Source organism: Prionailurus bengalensis, chromosome A2, assembly GCF_016509475.1.
Source record: "Prionailurus bengalensis isolate Pbe53 chromosome A2, Fcat_Pben_1.1_paternal_pri, whole genome shotgun sequence".
Classification (NCBI taxonomy): Eukaryota; Metazoa; Chordata; class Mammalia; order Carnivora; family Felidae; genus Prionailurus; species Prionailurus bengalensis.
The window spans coordinates 162,399,112-162,417,566 of NC_057348.1; the positions used below are offsets into that span (position 1 = coordinate 162,399,112).

The 18,455-nt window shown below is 41.1% G+C and overlaps 1 protein-coding gene across 1 annotated transcript; it reads left to right on the plus strand.

The window, feature by feature from the left end:
- Positions 1–8,528: 8,528 nt before the first annotated feature.
- GIMAP2 (GTPase, IMAP family member 2) lies at positions 8,529–12,228 on the plus strand. The gene is made up of 3 exons (XM_043589900.1): positions 8,529–8,701; positions 10,268–10,303; positions 11,143–12,228. Exons 2-3 carry the CDS (start codon positions 10,276–10,278, stop codon positions 12,120–12,122), a joined length of 1,008 nt encoding a protein of 335 aa, XP_043445835.1. The 5' UTR covers positions 8,529–8,701; positions 10,268–10,275; the 3' UTR covers positions 12,123–12,228.
- Positions 12,229–18,455: the final 6,227 nt, after the last annotated feature.

Below are 18,455 nucleotides of genomic sequence, written 5' to 3' on the forward strand. Positions count from 1 at the left end.
AGACTACTTGACCTGGGTCATTTCTTGCTTCTGCCTCTGGAAATCAAAAGCAAAACCTAAACTGTTACCTAAAACCGGTATTAGGGAACCAGTTACCAATTTCCTACCATTTAAGAAAATTCTAATATTATAACCCACCACTTGAAGAATACACAGTCACTGCCGTCTGACTATACAAGTGACTTTACAACCACACACCCCGGAGCCTCATCCCACATTTGGTGTGAGTGTTCATGGTTTGCACTTGTGCACAATAACCTTGTACTAATTATCACTTTGGCAATTCATTGGTTTTACTTCTGTGATTTCTGAGTTTTTAATATCTAATAAAGTCATGCAAACTTTGGTGAGTGATGGAGAACATGTGTAAGGACAAGATGTTAAATTGCCTACTTTGTGCCAAGAGGTAGAAAAAACTGACTTAATTTAGCCTGAAATGTCTCCAACTCAACACTTCTCTGATGAACCCAGAAGACAAGGCTAGTGGGCTTTTATAGGCATTGCCCTGACAGACCCCTGGTCTGGTCACTACTTATGATCTCCCATTAGGAATCACTAATCCTCTGAGCCCACCCTGAAGTGAGAGCCTCATGCCACCTGGCTCTCTACGAATCCAGTCAGTCCCAATGGGTTGGCGTGGGCTGGGGCTTACAATACAGAGTGAGCAGGGAGGCACACATGCTGAGATGTCAATGGGAAAGTCCGACGCTGGAAAACCAGCAGCCCTGTGATGATGAAGACTCCTGATGTCACTACATGGTCATAATCAGCACTATGGCACCGCTGAAATGTGGTAAGACCTGATGTATTGGCAGGAAAGGGCAGAGATGATTCCAGGGGAAGACTAGGGAAAAAGTCCCATTATGTTCATGCAGGAGAACAAAGGTTTGGGAGTTCATACACTGCCCTTTGTTAGCATCTGCACAATTTCCTTGTTGAAATTCAAATTCCTGTCGTCGTGTGAGAGTGTTTCTAGTGGCCAGTGGGTCACACTTACAGGAAAAGGGGACTCTGCAACCACCTCTGAGCACCCTAGCCTAATGGCCTGCCTGCGTCCTGCAATTTCCTCCATCTCTTAGAAAAGAAATCATTGCTTAGTCTCCAGATTAAAGTAGCCTTTGAAGAAAATTCCTCCGTAGAGGAGCTCACTCAGAAAGGATAAAACCTAAAAGTAAAGGTTGGGAATGGGTCGGGTGCTGGCCACCATGCTGTGTGTGTGAGTGTGTGTGTGTGTGTGTGTGTGTGTGTGTGTGTGTGTGTTATGTATTTTGGTTGGGGTACTATCTGAGGAGCAGCTTGGGCAGAGCCTTGGAATAGCCTTTCCAGAAGAGTCTATGCCTCTCTCTACTCTTTGTGAGCACCAGGACCCATCTGTTCTGGAACCTGTCAAGACTACAAGCCAGGATTAAGGGGAAGGATGTTCTAGAAAGGTGGGGGACTTAGATTCCCTGATATAGGGGCTAAGGCACTGGTATACTGTGCAAGAGAGAAATGCAGTGAGGTGGGAGAGAGAGTGGCAGGCAACAGTGGGTGACATAGGGGTTGGGGAGTAAGAGGAATGAGAGAAGGGAGAGAAAAGAAAGAAGATAGAAGGAACTTCCTTGTTCTGGTTTCACTTCTTTAATCCACATTTACAATGTCAAGATTATGCAATTCAGATTTACCATGTATCTGTTGCACAAGAAACCATTATCACTGTAGGCCATCACTGTAGGTCAATGACCACATTGGAAGATGTGTTTTGGCCACATGTGATCGCTGATGCACTCTGGGAAGTGAAAAATGTTGGAGGAGGGAATTGTTTGGGGCAAGGAGGGAGAGGGCAAGTTAGAAATAGGCCAAAGAGGGGCGCCTGGGTGGCGCAGTCAGTTGAGCGTCCGACTTCAGCCAGGTCACGATCTCGCGGTCCGTGAGTTCGAGCCCCGCGTCAGGCTCTGGGCTGATGGCTCGGAGCCTGGAACCTGTTTCCGATTCTGTGTCTCCCTCTCTCTCTGCCCCTCCCCCGTTCATGCTCTGTCTCTCTCTGTCTCAAAAATAAATAAAAAACGTTGAAAAAAAATTAAAAAAAAAATAGGCCAAATAGATCAATGTCTACAATTTCAGTGGATAATATTCAGACCCAAGATAGCAAGTTAGACTTGCACAGCTCATCTTTTTTGTAAGATGCTGCCCATCTGGGGCACCTGGGTGGCTCATTCCACTGAACGTCCAACGCTTAATTTTTGCTCAGGTCATGATCCCAGGGTGATGGGGTCAAGCCCCACATCAGGCTTTGCACTGAGCGTGAAGCCTGCTTAAGATTCCCACGCTCTGCTCTGCCCCTGTCCTCTCCCCTCCCCTCCCCTCCCCTCTCCTTTCCTCTCCTCTCCTCTCCGTCTCTCAAATTAAAACAAACAAAAGAGATGCTGCCTCTCCAGTGCTATGGGTCACAGACTATACAAAACAAACCTTCTAGCTGGTGTCTGAGGATTTGAATCTTTAACTCTGCTTTGATCTGTATTTGGCTCTTTTGACCTTCTGAATCTCTCCCCATGTGTTGATTTGCTTCACCCTATCCTGGGGAAAACCTTTACTCATAAGAGAAGAACGATATCTCAAGAGTAGTGGGTTGCAGGTGTGTGTTTGGACAGAGGGGAATTTCAGTTCCTTCAGATGACACCAGATAAGATGGTTCTCCACCCCCTCAGAGCACAGAGTTTGCCTCAGAAGCAGCTTTGGTGCTTGTGGTTTCCTTTCACTAAACCAGAAAAGTTATTTTTCAGCCTTGGCAAAAACACCTAGGAACCAAGTTCTTTTCAAGACACAGTTGAACTCAGAATGAATTAGAAGTAAACATGAAAAGCTTTTGTGCAGAAGTTGTTGGTGAGGAAATAAAGGGCGGACAGGACCCTGAGTACAGGGGAAGGTGTCAGGAGACATATTGGGGCAAAGACTCCATGTGCTCACCTCCCAGGTCACATCCAGGGCTTCTCTCCAGTTTGCCTTAACCATAACTGTTCTGTTTTGGTGCACTAAGAGGGTGGGATGTAGCAAGGCAGAGGAAGTGAAGGAGGACCCCAATAAGAACACCCAAATACAGATCATGGAACACACAACGAGGGACAGGTTTTTGAATCTATTCTTCACACAGCCAACAGTCACACGCATCTGACTGTGGCCTGATTAAAACAATCCTGGAGTGATTTTCCATTTTTCGTAGGGGAATATTCAGGATCCAAACTTGATGACAAGTCCCCATATGAATTGAATCTTCTACCTCAAACTCCAGCCTCATTACCACACAATCTGACTTCCTGTCTCTGGGTTCCTGGCTTCCTTTGAATATCCGGGAGAATGCCATGCTGTCACTTGCCTTGGAATACCCTGTTTCTTTTTCTTTCAATCCCTCTAGTTTCTACTCACTCTTCAACTTCAGCTCATGTGATGTTAATTCTAAGAACTCTTTTCCGATTACCCCTCTCCCCTCAGTTTAGCTTCTCTCTTACATGCTCCCAAGCTACCTTGCATTCCCCTTAATAACACTCATAATGCTAAAATTTTTGTTCAATGTCAGGTTTGCCTAAGAAAGGAGGTAGTGATGGGGGAAAGATAGTGATGGTAAAAATATTATTCTCTTAAAAGATAGAACGATAATTCCTCTAGAATGGCATAAACTGTTCAGAAAAACAAGATGGCTGTCATGTTTGGAAGGAAGAGGGAAGCCCAAAACCTGATACAGCTGGAACCAGGGCAAAGGAACAGCCGGTGAGCTGGAAAGACAGCCTAAAGTAGCTATCAGCAAATAGAATCCAGCAATACCTTAAGTGGAATGCAAAGAAGGTTTAATATTGGGAAATACTTTCATATAATTTAATGTATTATAAAGCCATGGGGCCACGTAATCTGATAATCCCTTTAGCTATTGAAAGGTAATTTGATAAAATTCAACATTTAATAACTGGTTATTTTTTTAGCATAATAAAATTTTCCATCTGAACCTCAAAACATATTGTTTAATGAGAAACATTGAAGTATTTCCACAAAAGTTAGGAATAAAACAAGGAGGCCTACTGTCATTGTGATTATTTGGCATTCTTCTAGATACCAGCCATGATAAAAGTGAACAAAATTGGAAGTTAAAAAGAAAATCCAAGAGGAAGAGGTAAAATGATCATTTGGGGCCCCATAAAGAACTTCTACAAATCAATATCAAAACGTTTAACAACGGGGCGCCTGGGTGGTGCAGTCGGTTAAGCATCCGACTTCAGCCAGGTCACAATCTCGCGGTCCGTGAGTTCGAGCCCCGCATCAGGCTCTGGGCTGATGGCTCGGAGCCTGGAGCCTGTTTCCGATTCTGTGTCTCCCTCTCTCTCTGCCCCTCCCCCGTTCATGCTCTGTCTCTCTCTGTCCCAAAAAAATAAATAAAAACGTTGAAAAAAAAATTAAAAAAAAAAAAACGTTTAACAACAGAATTCAAACATGGGCAACAAATATATAAAATAGTAGTCAATAAAGAAAATGACAATTCTTACACATATGAAAAATTTTCATCCACATTCATATTGAGTAATGCATATAAAAATCACATTAAGGGGCACCTGAGTGGCTGACTCAGTTGAGCATCCAACTCTTGATTTTGGCTCAGGTCATGATCTCAGGGTCGTCGGATCAAGCCTTACATCAGGCTCTGTGCTGGGTGTGAAGCCTGCTTAATATTCTCTCTCTCAAGGGGAACCCTCTTGCACTGTTGGTGGGAATGCAAACTGGTGCAGCCGCTCTGGAAAACAGTATGGAGGTTCTTCAAAAAAATAAAAAATAGAACTACCCTATGACCCAGCAATAGCATTACTTGGAATTTACCCAAGGGATACAGAAGTGCTGATGCAGAGGGGGATGTGTACCCCAATGTTTATAGCAGCGCTTTCAACAATAGCCAAATTATGGAAAGAGCCTAAATGTCCATCAACTAATGAATGGATAAAGAAGATGTGGTTTATATATACAATGGAATGTTACTTGGCAATGAGAAAGAATAAAATCATGCATTTGCAACAACATGGATGGAACTAGAAGGTATTATGCTGAGTGAAATAAGTCAGTCAAAGAAAGACAGATATCATGTTTTCACTCATGTGTGGATCTTGAGAAGCTTAACAAAGACCATGGGGGAAGGGAAGGGGAAAAAATACTTACAAACAGGGAGGGAGGGAGGCAAACCACAAGAGGCTCTTAAATATAGAGAACAAACTAAGGGTGGATGGGGGAGTGAGGGAGAGGGAAAATGGGTAATGGGAATTGAGGAGGGAACTTGTTGGGATGAACACTGGGTGTTGTATGTAAGCCAATTTGACAATAAATTATATTAAAAAAATAAAAAAAGATTCTTTCTCTCCCTCTCTGCCCTTCTCCCCCATTCATGACTCTATCTCTCTAAAAATAAAAATTAAGAAGAAATTTTTTAAAAAAGGACATCACACTAAGATACAATTTTTCACTTATTAGATTGGCAAACAAAATTATGAGCACGGATATGGGGAAATAATAAAATGCTGATGTATGCAATTTGGTTAACATTTTGTTATAGGCAATCCAGTAATATCTATCAAAATTACAAGTGCATGTACCAATTGTCTAGCAATGCCACTTCTAAGAATCTATATGGGTGACCCAACTCTCTCTTGCTGTATAACAAACCACTCCAAAACTCAGTGCCATAAAACAACAATTTTATTATGCTCATGATTTCGTGTGCCAGCAATTCAGGAGGAGACAGAGGGCACAACTTGTTTCTCCTCCATGCAGACTGGGACTTCAATTGGTGTGACTGGAATGGCTTCAGGGAGCTGGGATCCAGCTAGATGAGAGCCACATGATTGTGACTTCTTCATTGTCAACCGTGTTACGAGGTTCTTCTCCATGCTGTGCCTGCTGGGGCTGGAACATCAAAGATAGCTCCTCCACTCCTTTGCCAAGGTGACAGCACTCTTGACCTGGTTGTTTCAATTCCCTAGTTCCTCACACTGAGGTAAAGTCCAGAATTTAAAGGGATTATTGGTCAGCTTTAATCACTGAGAGGGGAGGGAGGTCAAAGAGCAGTCACAGTGGTTGTTCAGAGTGATTGAGATGGTGTGGGGATGAACTGGTATAGGAGAGAGCAGAATGACCCATGCCTGAGACTTGTCTGTGTCCCATTCCAAGGAACTGAGAACTGTCTTCAAGTCATGGTAGTTGATGCTCTGGAAGGGGATGATTGTGATCCATCCTCTCAGATCATAGACAAAGCAATGGAATAAAATTCAAAATGGACATCTCTTTGCATTCCCTCACTTGCCAGCATACACTCTTGGTGATGAGATGCTGCTGGTAATCCCATAATATAATTGAATGGTTCTATTAATGTCTTTTGTATGACTTAAAATTTATTTAAAAAAATTTTTTTTTGGTGGTGCCTGGGTGGTTCAGTCATTTGAGTGTCCAACTTCTGCTTAGGTCATGATCTCACTGCTCATGGGTTCGGGCCCCATGTAGGGCTCTGTGCTGACAGCTCAGAGCCTGGAGCCTGCCTAGGATTCTGTCTCCATCTCTCTGCCCCTCCCCTGCTCATGCTCTGTCTCTGTCTCTCTCTTTCTCTCAAAATATAAAATAAAACATTAAAAAATGTTTAGGGAGAGAGAGCAGGGCACACGGGCAGAGGGAGAAAGAGAGAGAAGAGAAAGAGAGAGAGAGAGAGAGAGAGAGAGAGAGAGAGAGAATCCCAAGCAGCCTCCACACACAGCACAGAGCCTGATGTGGGGCTTGATCACATGACCCTGGGATCATGACCTGAGCTGAAATCAAGAGTCGGACACTCAACCAACTGAGCCACCCAGGTGCCCCTAAAATTTTTTAATTTAAAAGTTTAGTCATTAATTTAAAAAAAATTTTTTGAATATTTATTTTTGAGGGGGAAGGGGGAGAGGGAGAGGGTCACAGAATCTGAAGCAGGCTCCAGACTCTGAGCTGTCAGCACAGAGCATGACACGGGGCTCAAACCCATGGACCACAAGATCATGACCTGGACTGCAGTGGGATGCTTAACCAACTGAGGCACCCAGGTGCCCCTAGTCGTTAATTTTTATACTATGAGACTGACCCTTCTTAAAACTTTGGGCATCAGTTCAAACCAATTCCTTGGCAGCAAATCCTGTGCTATGTTAAGCTAACAATTCTTCACACTTTTCAATGGACAAGCCTCTAAATCTAACCTCTTTTAAAAGATCCAAATTGGGAGTTCTTGTTTGTTTGTTTGTTTGTTTGTTTGTTGTATTGTGTCTTTCCTTTGTTTTGCTTTGCACTCATCACTTCCATGAAACTTTGGAAGTCAGCAACAAACGTCAGGTATGGATTGTTCCACACTCCCCACCCCCGCCTTTGCTAGTTCACCTCACGCACTCTCGCTGCACTTCTTTATGAGTGTGCTGAGGTTGCTTCAGATCTGCTGTCTCAACAACTTTCAAGGGTACAATCCAGAATTATAACTATAGTCATCATGCTGTACGTTAGATCCCCGGGACTTAGTCATCTTATAACTGAAGCCTTTTACCTTTGACCAGTATCTCCCCATCTCCCTGTGAGATCACGACCTGAGCCAAAACCAGGAACCGGATGCTTAACCGACTGGGTCACCCAGGTGCCCCTAAGTGTTGTTTTTTTTTTAATTATATATAAGTGCTTTACTGAATTTTATATATGATTTAGAAAATTGATAGGCTTTGGCTTGATGTATTATATTTACATTATATTTGTTTTACATATAAAACAATAGAAAATAGGTCTCTGTTACTGTTTTGACACAGAATATCTTATTTTTAGAAATAGATTACTGATATTAAGCAGGAGTTACCCACATTGTATTGTTCTTTAGCACACTTAAGGAACTGCGTAGAAACAAATCTGGAAGAATACAAAGCAAAGTCATAATGGCGTGTGTAGCAAGGTAGTGATGTTCACCCAAATCCCACGGCTCCACTGCATTTCCCAGCCTTACTGTAGTGAGGCCAGGGTTGTGGGACTATTCCTCATCAGTGGGTTGGGAGAGAAAGCCACATGAGGTTACTGCAAATCTGAGATGAAGGCAATGTAAACTCCATATTCTCTCTCCCCTGCTGTGATGGCTGCCACATAAATAAGAAGAAAGAGCATTTGAACGATTTCATCTTTAACTCTTTGGTTTGTTCTTCCTGAATGCCCACACTCGAATTATTACTGTAGACACGACTAGATCTTTGATCCCCAGAAGTGCGTCCCCTGAAATTACAGAGCTGGACAGGAAAGAAAAGCCAGGGTGCCAGGAAAGCCATGAGTGAGTTATTTCAAAATGCTTTAAGAGTTAATGACTGTTAACTTCCAGTCTGACTCCGGAAGTGGGCTTCTCTCAGGTTCCTCTTCCTGCAAACTTCTGTCTCTGCACAGCACCCCATTAGAGGTGCCCCTTCCATGCTCTTGTCCTCCCCAGTCCACACTTGCCTTTAGAACAGTCGCTACCACCAGTGAGAAAGAGGCTTAACTTCCGCAAGGGGCGGGGCTTTGCACTTGGGCAAACTTGAAACAGTGAGGACACAGCCCTGCAGAGAAGGGATCAAATCTGCCGCAGGCAGTCCTGCCTTTCTTTCCAGTCCAGCTGAAATCATTCGAACACTGGTGTTCCACTACTGGCAAGAAAACACGGTCCACCTGATAGCAAGTAACTACTGATTAAATTTCCTATTTTAACTGTTATTGTGTGCATGTGGCATAAATGAGAATGTCAGACACAGGCACATGGTGGGGCTCTTTTGCAGCAGGGAGTCTCTGTGGAGATTGAGAAGAGGAAGAAGATAGACTGCGCTTTTGTTTTATTTTCTTTCTCTTTGAGTTGAGCTGGCAAGTCACGGGTTTTAACAAGGAGTCATCTGGGTTTTTGTTTTTTTGTTTTTGTTGTTTGTTGTTTGGTTGTGGTTTTTTTGACAGTAAATCAGATAAGCTCACTTTCACGAAAAGTTCCTCAGTGTTGATTTCTACTTCCCAGGCTATGCTTAAAAAAAAAAATTTTAAGAACAATTTTCCTAATTTTAAGGGAAACAATTTAGAGTGACTGCTTTGCCTGAAGTATAGTCAGTTTACAGGAACTGTAAACATCGTATAGTTTAGTTTACATGTTACTGGCAAACAGAGCTTCCTTAACATAAAGTCAGTGAAAAGAATTTGGACATTCCCATGTGCTCATGAGTTTTCTGTGCCTTGTCACTTTGGTATATGCTGTGAGAAAAAGAGCTCTTTAAGCAAAAGAGAAAAACTATCTGATGAAACAAAGCGATGTATAGGAAAAGGGATAGACCCTAGGGCTTCTTCATGCTGTTGAGGAAAGAAGAAAATGCAAGTAATTGATGGATTGAATGAAATGTATTTCTGGATTCAACGATAGTATACTTGATTCATGGAGTCTCTTGCAAGGACTGCAAGGCAGAGTGGTGGGGTTGGAGAGAGAGGAGAGGTAGGGAAGAAGGGAGCAAGGTGGGGAAAGGAGAGAAGGAAAGAAAAGACTGAACCTCACATCTGGGGAAGGCAGATTTAGAGAGGAAGGTGAGAGAGGGAAATGGTGAGGCCAAAGAGAGCAGGAGGGGCAGGAGGTCTTGGGAGGATGGAGGAAGTAGAGAAGAGGTAGGTGTGGAGACCAGGAGCAGGTAGGGCTTACAAACTAAACCCGCTTCTGAACTCACTAGGTGACTTTGGGCAAGGGACTCTATTTCTCTGTAAGACAGATTAATTATCTCCCCCATCAGCTATGAGTAAACAAACGAGCCATGGGTATGACAGTGCTCTCGGAATACAAGAGTCTTTCATGATGCAGAACTAATAAACTAAAAACATAAATATAAATGTAAGTATATAAATGTATAGGGGCGCCTGGGTGGCGCAGTCGGTTGAGCGTCCGACTTCAGCCAGGTCACGATCTCGCGGTCTGTGAGTTCGAGCCCCGCGTCGGGCTCTGGGCTGATGGCTCAGAGCCTGGAGCCTGTTTCCGATTCTGTGTCTCCCTCTCTCTCTGCCCCTCTCCCGTTCATGCTCTGTCTCTCTCTGTCCCAAAAATAAATAAATGTTGAAAAAAAATTTTTTTTAAATAAATGTATAAATATAAATGTATAATATAACATATATTATACATTTATACATTGTATATATAATATTTATAAACATATATAATATATATTTATAATAACATTTATATATAATATATATATTATTGGTCTCTGGCCTCTCTGTCCCTCAGGAACAGCAATGGACCAACAGGGATGCAGTCATTCTGGTAAGAATATGAATTCTTGTGTGTGTGTGATTATTTTACCATATTTTCTGCCTATTTTATATAAAAATCATTCTACCCTCTCTAAGCAAAGCATAAGCTATCAGATGCTTCTTCATTAGAGAGAAAAATTTTATGCTGCTCATTCCAGTATTTCCCTGGTCCAGCCATTTCATTAGTGGTCAAGAACACACCCCAGCCCAGAGAAGTCAGAGGAACCATCTCTGACCTTGAAACGGAGTCAGGTTACTTAACCGACTGTGAGATGGAACTCACAGTCTTGACTACACATCTCTGATCTTCAGAAAATGTGTACTTTAGACAGCCAGTACGGGGTGATTTGGGCAAGCCTTGCATGACAAGATATGTTTCTTTTCTTTTTTTTTTTTTAACATTTATTCATTTTTGAGAGAAAGAGCGTGAGCAGGGGTGGGGGTGGGCGGGGGCAGAGACTGAAGGAGACACAGAATCCGAAGCAGGCTCCAGGCTCTGAGTTGTCAGCACAAAGTCCGATGCGGGGCTTGAACTCACAGACCACAAGATCATGACTTGAGCTGAAGTCGGACACTTAACCAACTGAGCCATCCAGGCGCCCCATATGTTTCTAAATCCATCTCGTCCCCTGAGTATGTTTTTCTAAGATCCAACGTGGCATTCCTAGAGAAACTGAGATGTTTTAAAAATCATTGTTTGTTTTATTTGATAATGGAGTTAGCTTCTGTTTTAACAATACAGTGTATTGGAAGATTCTCTTTGCCCATAAGGTGGGAATATCTCCCATTGTTAAAAATATCCCATTGGCGTAAGCAGTATATTCATGACACTGCAAACTTGCTCTACAGAACCATGTATGAAGAACCAACACGCCAGAGGATCAGAGCTGAGAATCATGCTGGTGGGCAAAACAGGAACCGGCAAAAGTGCTACAGGGAACAGCATCCTCAGGATGCAAGCATTTGAATCGCGGCTGAGTGCCCAGTCCATCACTAAGACTTGCAGTAAACATGAGGGAAGCTGGGGAGGGAGGGAGATGGTCATTATTGACACACCGGATATGTTTTCTGGGAAGGACCACTCTGATTCCTTGTACAAAGAGGTGTGGAGATGCTACTTACTCTCTGCACCAGGACCCCATGTGCTGCTCCTGGTGGCCCAGCTGGGCCGATTCACCGACCAGGACCAGCAGGCCGTGCAGAGGGTGAAGGAGATCTTTGGAGAAGATGCCATGAGACACACAATTGTCCTCTTCACCCACAAGGAAGACCTGGAGGGAGAATCCGTGATGGATTACGTCCGCGACACAGATAACAAAGCCCTGTGCAAGGTGGTGGCAGCATGTGGGGGCAGAGTGTGTGCCTTTAACAACTGTGCTACAGGGAGTGATCGGGATGGCCAAGTGAGGGAGCTAATGGATGTGATTGAGGACCTGGTGTTGGAGAAAAGGGGTGACCACTATACCAATGGGCTCTACAGCCTAGTAACAGCATCAGAATGTGGACCTGTGTGGTCAGAGGAAAGGTTCAAGGATTTCAAAAGAGATCTTGTGAAGTACATGCAAATTCAGAGACGTTACTCAGCTGAATCAAATGGCCTGAAACAAGGCCTAATCAAAACATTCGTCTTTATTTTATTTTGTATTCATTTATTTGCCAAATTCCCAGTTCTGTTATTGTGTCCATTGTACAGAGTGTGCAACTTGTTTTACTGCTTTCTCGTTAGAATGTGCAGTTTGTTCTGTAGATTGCTGTTCTTTATAGCTGGAATATTGATGACAATTTTGAGAAAGATCACTGGGCTGGAATGCATAACTCGTAGAGCATAGTTACAGGTCAGCAATTATTTACTCACTGCCATATATGGGGTGAGTCCAGGTGCTTCCCCTGTAAAATGCAGTGCCTGACATCAGTAAATGTTTGAGATTCTGTAAAGTGTTTAAATCTTGACATTGCTTGGGGCACCTGGGGGGCTCAGTGGATTAAGTGTCTGACTTCAGCTCAGGTCATGATCTCACGCTTCATAGATTCAAGCCCCACGTTGGGCTCTGTGCTGACAGCTCAGAGCCTGGAGCCTGTTCAGATTCTGTCTCACTCTCTCTCTCTGCCCCTCCCCCACTCATACTCTCTCTACTTTCTCAATATAAATAAGTACACTTTAAAATAAATAAATATTTTTGAAAAACAAAGAAATGAGGGAAGGAAAATGGAGCACACCCAAAACTTCTCCAATAAGAATAGAAGAATGAAAATTAATAAATTCAATTCCCACACCAAAAAATACCCATGAAAAGGAAGTAAACTAAAGGAAAGTATGGAAATAATAAAGATAAAAACAAAAATTAATGTGGTGGGGAATAAAACATACAGGGCCTAATTAATAAATTAAAACTCTGGTTTGTTGAAAAAAAATAAACTACTCATCTTTTTGGATAAGAAAAGGGGAAAAGGACACAAATAAAATTTTCAATATGATAAGAGGTTGTGACAACTAAATCAGAAGAAATTTTTAAAATTTAAGACTTCTTCGCAAATAAATGTGAAGATCTGGATGAAATGGATAACTTTCCTGGGGAAATACAGATTAGCAAAACTATTTCCACTAGACAGATGAAGGTGAAATAGACCAATTTACATGGAAGAGATTGAGAAAGCCATTCAGGGACCACACCACAAAGTAAGTACCAAGGCCAGATGGTTTTGCATGGGAGTTCTTCTGAACCTTCAACATTCAGATAGTCCCAGTGCTCTTTAAATTGTTGCAGAACATTGGAAATGAAGGGAAATTTCCCTAACTGCTTTTTCAAAAGAAGTATAGCATTGATACCTAAGCTTGATAAAGACCATACAAAAAGATGAAACTATAAACCAATATCTCTCATGAGTATCAAAACAAAAATACCAAATAAAATACTAGCAAATAGACTCCAACACCACATTCTTAAACATAAATGAAAAATTGATTCGTTATTGGAAAATCTATTAATGTCATTCACCTTATCAATAGACTTAAGGAAAAATAATCATAAGGTTATTTCCATAGATGACTTGTGAAAGCCTTTGACAAAATTTAACAGCTATTCATGATAAATAATATAATAGCTATTCATTCAAGAAAAGAGTAGACAGGGGCACCTGGGTGGGTCAGTTGGTTACATGTCTGACTCAATTTCAGCTCAGGTCATGATCTCACAGTTCTTGGGATTGAGCAGCGCATCTGACTCTTTGGGACAGTGTGGAGCCTGCTTGGGATTCTCTCTTCCTCTCCCTGCCACTCCCCTGCTCACACATGCTCACTCTCCCTCCCTCTCTCTCTGTCTCTCTTTCTCAAAATAAATTTTAAAAACTTTTATAAAAAGTGGAGAATACTTGTTTAAAATATTTATACACACACAAATACAAATTTGTGTATACAAATACAAATACAAACTACTGTAATCCAGTATCTCACTTACTTAACTGGGAATCACTGAAGATATATTGAGGAACAAAGCAAGCCATGTCCATCCTTTACTATTCAACATCGTGATAGACGTCTTAGCCAATGCAATGAGATAAGAGCAGTCAATTATGGGCATAAGACTAAATAAAAAAGAAGTGATAAACTGTGGTGATCCATAAGATGGAATCCTAGTCAGCAATTAAAGAGGACAAACTATGGACACACACCACATGGATGATTCTCAAAGTTTTTATGCTGAGTGAGTGAAGCCAGTCTCCAAAGGGACTTTGTTTTACTTATCTCTAAATTCTCAGTGTACTCTTTTGTTGTTGTTTTGTTTATTTATTTACTTTGAAACAGAGGAAAGGGAGAGTAAGCACAAGCAGGGGAGGGGCAGAAAGAGAGGGAGAGAGAGAATCCCAAGCAGGCTCCAAGCTGTCAGCGTAGAGCCCGATATGGGTCCCCAGCCCACCAATGGTGTGACCATGACCTGAGCTGAAATCAAAAGTCAGTCACTCAACCGACTGAGCCAGCCCGGTGCTCTTAGATTCTCATTGTAGTATTATGGTATAAAATCTACCCTGAAGTAAAACAATCAATGAATGTTAATGAATGGATAAATAGATATAAACTCTTAAAGCTGGAGAGAAGTGAATGTGTCGCACATGTCATTCTCCTATTGTGTGAACCACCATGTGTAATATCTATCAAGGACTTTCTACCTGCATTCTGCCATGGGAGACAAATGGGCATCACTGCTCTCAAGGTATTTCAATATTTTTTAATGTTTATTTTATTTTTGAGAGAGACAGAGACAGAGACAGAGCATGAGTTGGGGAGGGGCAGGGAGAGAGGGAGACACAGAATCTGAAGCAAGCTCCAGGCTCCAAGCCCTCAGCACAGAGCCCATGCAGGGCTCATACTCATGAACTGTGCAATCATCACCTGAGCCGAAGACGGACACTTAATTGACTGAACCCCTCAGGTGCCCCTCTCAGGGTATTTCACGTGGGACTCTCATCTCCCTAGTGCTTCTCAGGAGTAGAACCTTTGGCTTTGCCTCATCTACAGCATTAACCTGAATGCAAAGGTGACAATAATTGAATGTACTTAGGAAAGAATCGCTGTAGTTAAAGACATTTTTTTCAGATTAAACCTGTATTTACTTTTTATTGGGAGGTATGTGTGTCTCTTTGTTTAAATATTTGCTCACAGAAGGTTATAATACAGTAGGATGTTAAATTCATAATGGAACTTTGGCTAAAATTCCAATAATGAAAACAGTAGATGCAAAGTGTATGCACATTCTACAGTGAAACCAAATCTATCTCAATCTGAGTGACTATTTTTTTAATTATTACTTCTTTTTAAAATTTTCATTCCTTAGTTAGCATATAGTGCAATAATTATTTCAGGAATAGAATCCAGTGACTCATCTCCTATATATAACACCCAGTGCTCATCCCAACAAGTGTCTTCCTTAATGCCCTTTACCCATTTAGCCCATCCCCCATCCACAACCCCTCCAGAAACCCTCTGTTCTCCATATTTAAGAGTCTCTTAGGTTTTGTCCCTCTCCCTGTTTTTATATTATTTTTTGCTTCCTTTCCCTTATGTTCATCTGTTTTATATCTTTGTGCCATACTGTCTTGATTATTACAGTTTTATAATACATCTTGAAATCTGGAATTGTGATGCCTCCAGCTTTGCTTTTCTTTCTCAAGATTGCTTTGGCTATTCGGGGTCTTTTATGTTTCCATACAAATTTTAGGATTGTTTGTTCCAGCTTTGTAAAAATGCTTGTGTTATTTTGTTAGGGATTGCATTGAATATGTAGATTGTTGGGGTACTATCAACATTTTAACAATATTTGTTATTCCAATGCATGAACATGGAATATTTTTCCATTTTTTGTGTCTTCTTCAATTTCTTTCATAAGCTTTCTATAATTTTCAGTGTATAGATTTATCACCTCTTTGGTTAGGTTTATTCCTAGGTATTTTATGGGTTTTGGTGCAGTTGTAAATGGGATTGATTCCTTGATTTCTCTTTCTGTTGCTTCATAACTGGTGTATAGATATGCAATCGATTTCTGTGCATTGATTTTATATCCTGTGACTTTTGAATTCATATATCAGTCCTAAGAATTCTTTGGAGGCATCTTTTGGGTTTTCCATATAGAGTATCATATCATCTGCAAATAGTGAAAGTTTGACTTCCTCCTTGCCAATTTGGATGCCTTTTATTCCTTTGTGTTGTCTGATTGCTAAGGCTAGGGCTTCCAATACTGTGTTGAATAACACTAGCAATAGTGGACATCCTTGTCCTTCTCCTGACCTTAGGGAGAAAGCTCTCAGTTTTTCACCATTGAGGATGATATCAGCAGTGGGCCTTTTGTATATGGCTTTTATGATCTTGAGGTATGATTCTTCTATCCCTACTTTCTTGAGGGTTTTTATAAAGAAAGGATGCTGTATTGTGTCAAATGTTTTCTCTGCATCTATTGAGAGGGTCATGTGACTGTTTTCCTTTCTTTTATTGATGTGATGTATCACATTGATTGGTTTGTGGATATTGAACAAGGCCTGCATCCCAGGTATAAATCCCATGGATCGTACTGAATAATTATTCTAATGTATTGTTGGGTCCAGTTGGCTAGTATCTTGTTGGAAATTTTCGCATCCATATTCACCAGGGAAATTGGTCTGTAGTTCTCGTTTTAGTGGGATCTTTGTCTGGTTTGGGAATCAAGATAATGCTGGCCTCGTAGATTGAGTTTGGAAGCTTTCCTTCCATTTCTATTTTTTAGAAAAGCTTCAAAAGAATAAGTGTTAACTCTTCTTTAAATGTTTGGTAGAATTCCCCTGGAAAGCCCTACAGCCCTGGACTCCTGTTTGTAGGGAGATTTTTGATTACTAATTCAATTTCTTTACTGGCTATGGGTCTGTTCAAATTTTCTATTTCTTCTTATTTCAGTCTTGGTAATTTATATGTTTCTAGGAATTTGTCCATTTCTTCCAGATGGCCCAATTTATTGGCATATAATTGTTCCTAATATTCGCCTATTATTGTTTGTATTTCTGCTGTGTTGGTTGTGATCTCTCTTTTTTCTTTCTTGATTTTATTTATTTGCATTTTTTCCTTTTTCTCTTTGATCAAACTGGCTAAGGGTTTATCAATTTTGTTAATTCTTTCAAAGAACCAGCTTCTGGTTTCATTGATCTGTTCTACTGTTTTTTGTTTTTGTTTTTCATAGCATTGATTTCTGCTTTGCTCTTTATTATTTCCCATCTCCTGCTGGTTTGGGGTTTATTTGCTGTTCTCTTTCCAGTTGTTTAAGGTGTAAGGTTAGGTTGTGTACCTGAGACCGTTCTTCCTTCTTTAGGAAGGCCTGGATTGCTATATACTTCCCTCTTATAACCACATTTGTTGAGTTCCAGAGGTTTTGGGCTGTGGTGTTATGTTCATTGGCTTCCATATACTTTTAATCTCCTCTTTAACTTCTTGGTTAAGCCATTCATTCTTTAGCAGGACGTTCTTTACTCTCCAAGTATGTGTTGTCTTTCCAAATTTTTCCTTGTGGTTGATTTCGAGTTTCATAGTGCTGTAGTCTGAAAATATGCACGGTATGATCTCGATCTTTTTGTACTTGTTGAGGGCTGATTTGTGTCCCATATGTGATCTATTCTGGAGCATGTTCCATGTGCACTTGAGAAGAATGTGTATTCTGCTGCTTTGGGATGACATGTTCTGAATATATCTGTTAAGTCCACAGGTCCAGTGTGTCATTCAAAGCCACTGTTTCATTGGTTTTCTGCTTAAATGATCTGTTTATTGCTGTAAGTGGGGCGTTGAAGTCCCCTACTCTTATGGTATTATTATCAATGAGTTTCTTTATGGTTGTGATTAATTGGTTTCTATATTTGGGTGCTTTCATGGTGGAGGCATAAACGTTTACAATCGTTAGGTCTTCTTCATGGATAGACCCCTTAATTATGATATAATGCCCTCCTTCATCTCTTGTTGCTGTCTTTATTTTGAAATCTAGATTGTCTGATATAAGGATGGCTACTCTGGCTTTCTTTTGGAGACCATTAGCATGATAGATGGTTCTCCATCCCCTTACTTTCTATCTGAAGGTTACTTTAGGTCTAAAATAGGTCTCTTGCAAACAGCATAAAGATGGATCTTGTTTTTTTATCCATTCTGTTACCCTATGTCTTTTGATTGGAACATTTAGTCCACTGACATTTAGAGTGAGTACTGAAATTTATGAATTTATTATCATTTTGTTGCCTGTAGAGTTTGAGTTTCTGGGGATGTTCTTTGGTCCTTTCTAGTCTTTGTTGCTTTTGGTCTTTTTTTGTTTTGGTTCATCTTTTCTCCCCTCAGATAATCCCACCTAAAATTTCTTGCAGGGCTGATTTGGTAGTCGCAAACTTCTTTATTTTGCATTTGTCTGGGAAACTCTTTATCTCTCCTTCTATTTTGAATGACAGTCTTGCTTGATAAAGAATTCCTGGCTGCATATTTTTCTGATTCAGCACATCGAATATATCCTGCCACTCCTTATTGGCCTGCCAAGTTTCTGTGGATAAGTCTGCTGAGAACCAGATCTGGCTTCCCATGTAGGTTAAGGACTTTTTTCCCTTGCTGATTTCATAGTTCTTTCCTTGTCTGTGTATTTTGTGATTTGATTATGATAAGCCTTGTTGATCTT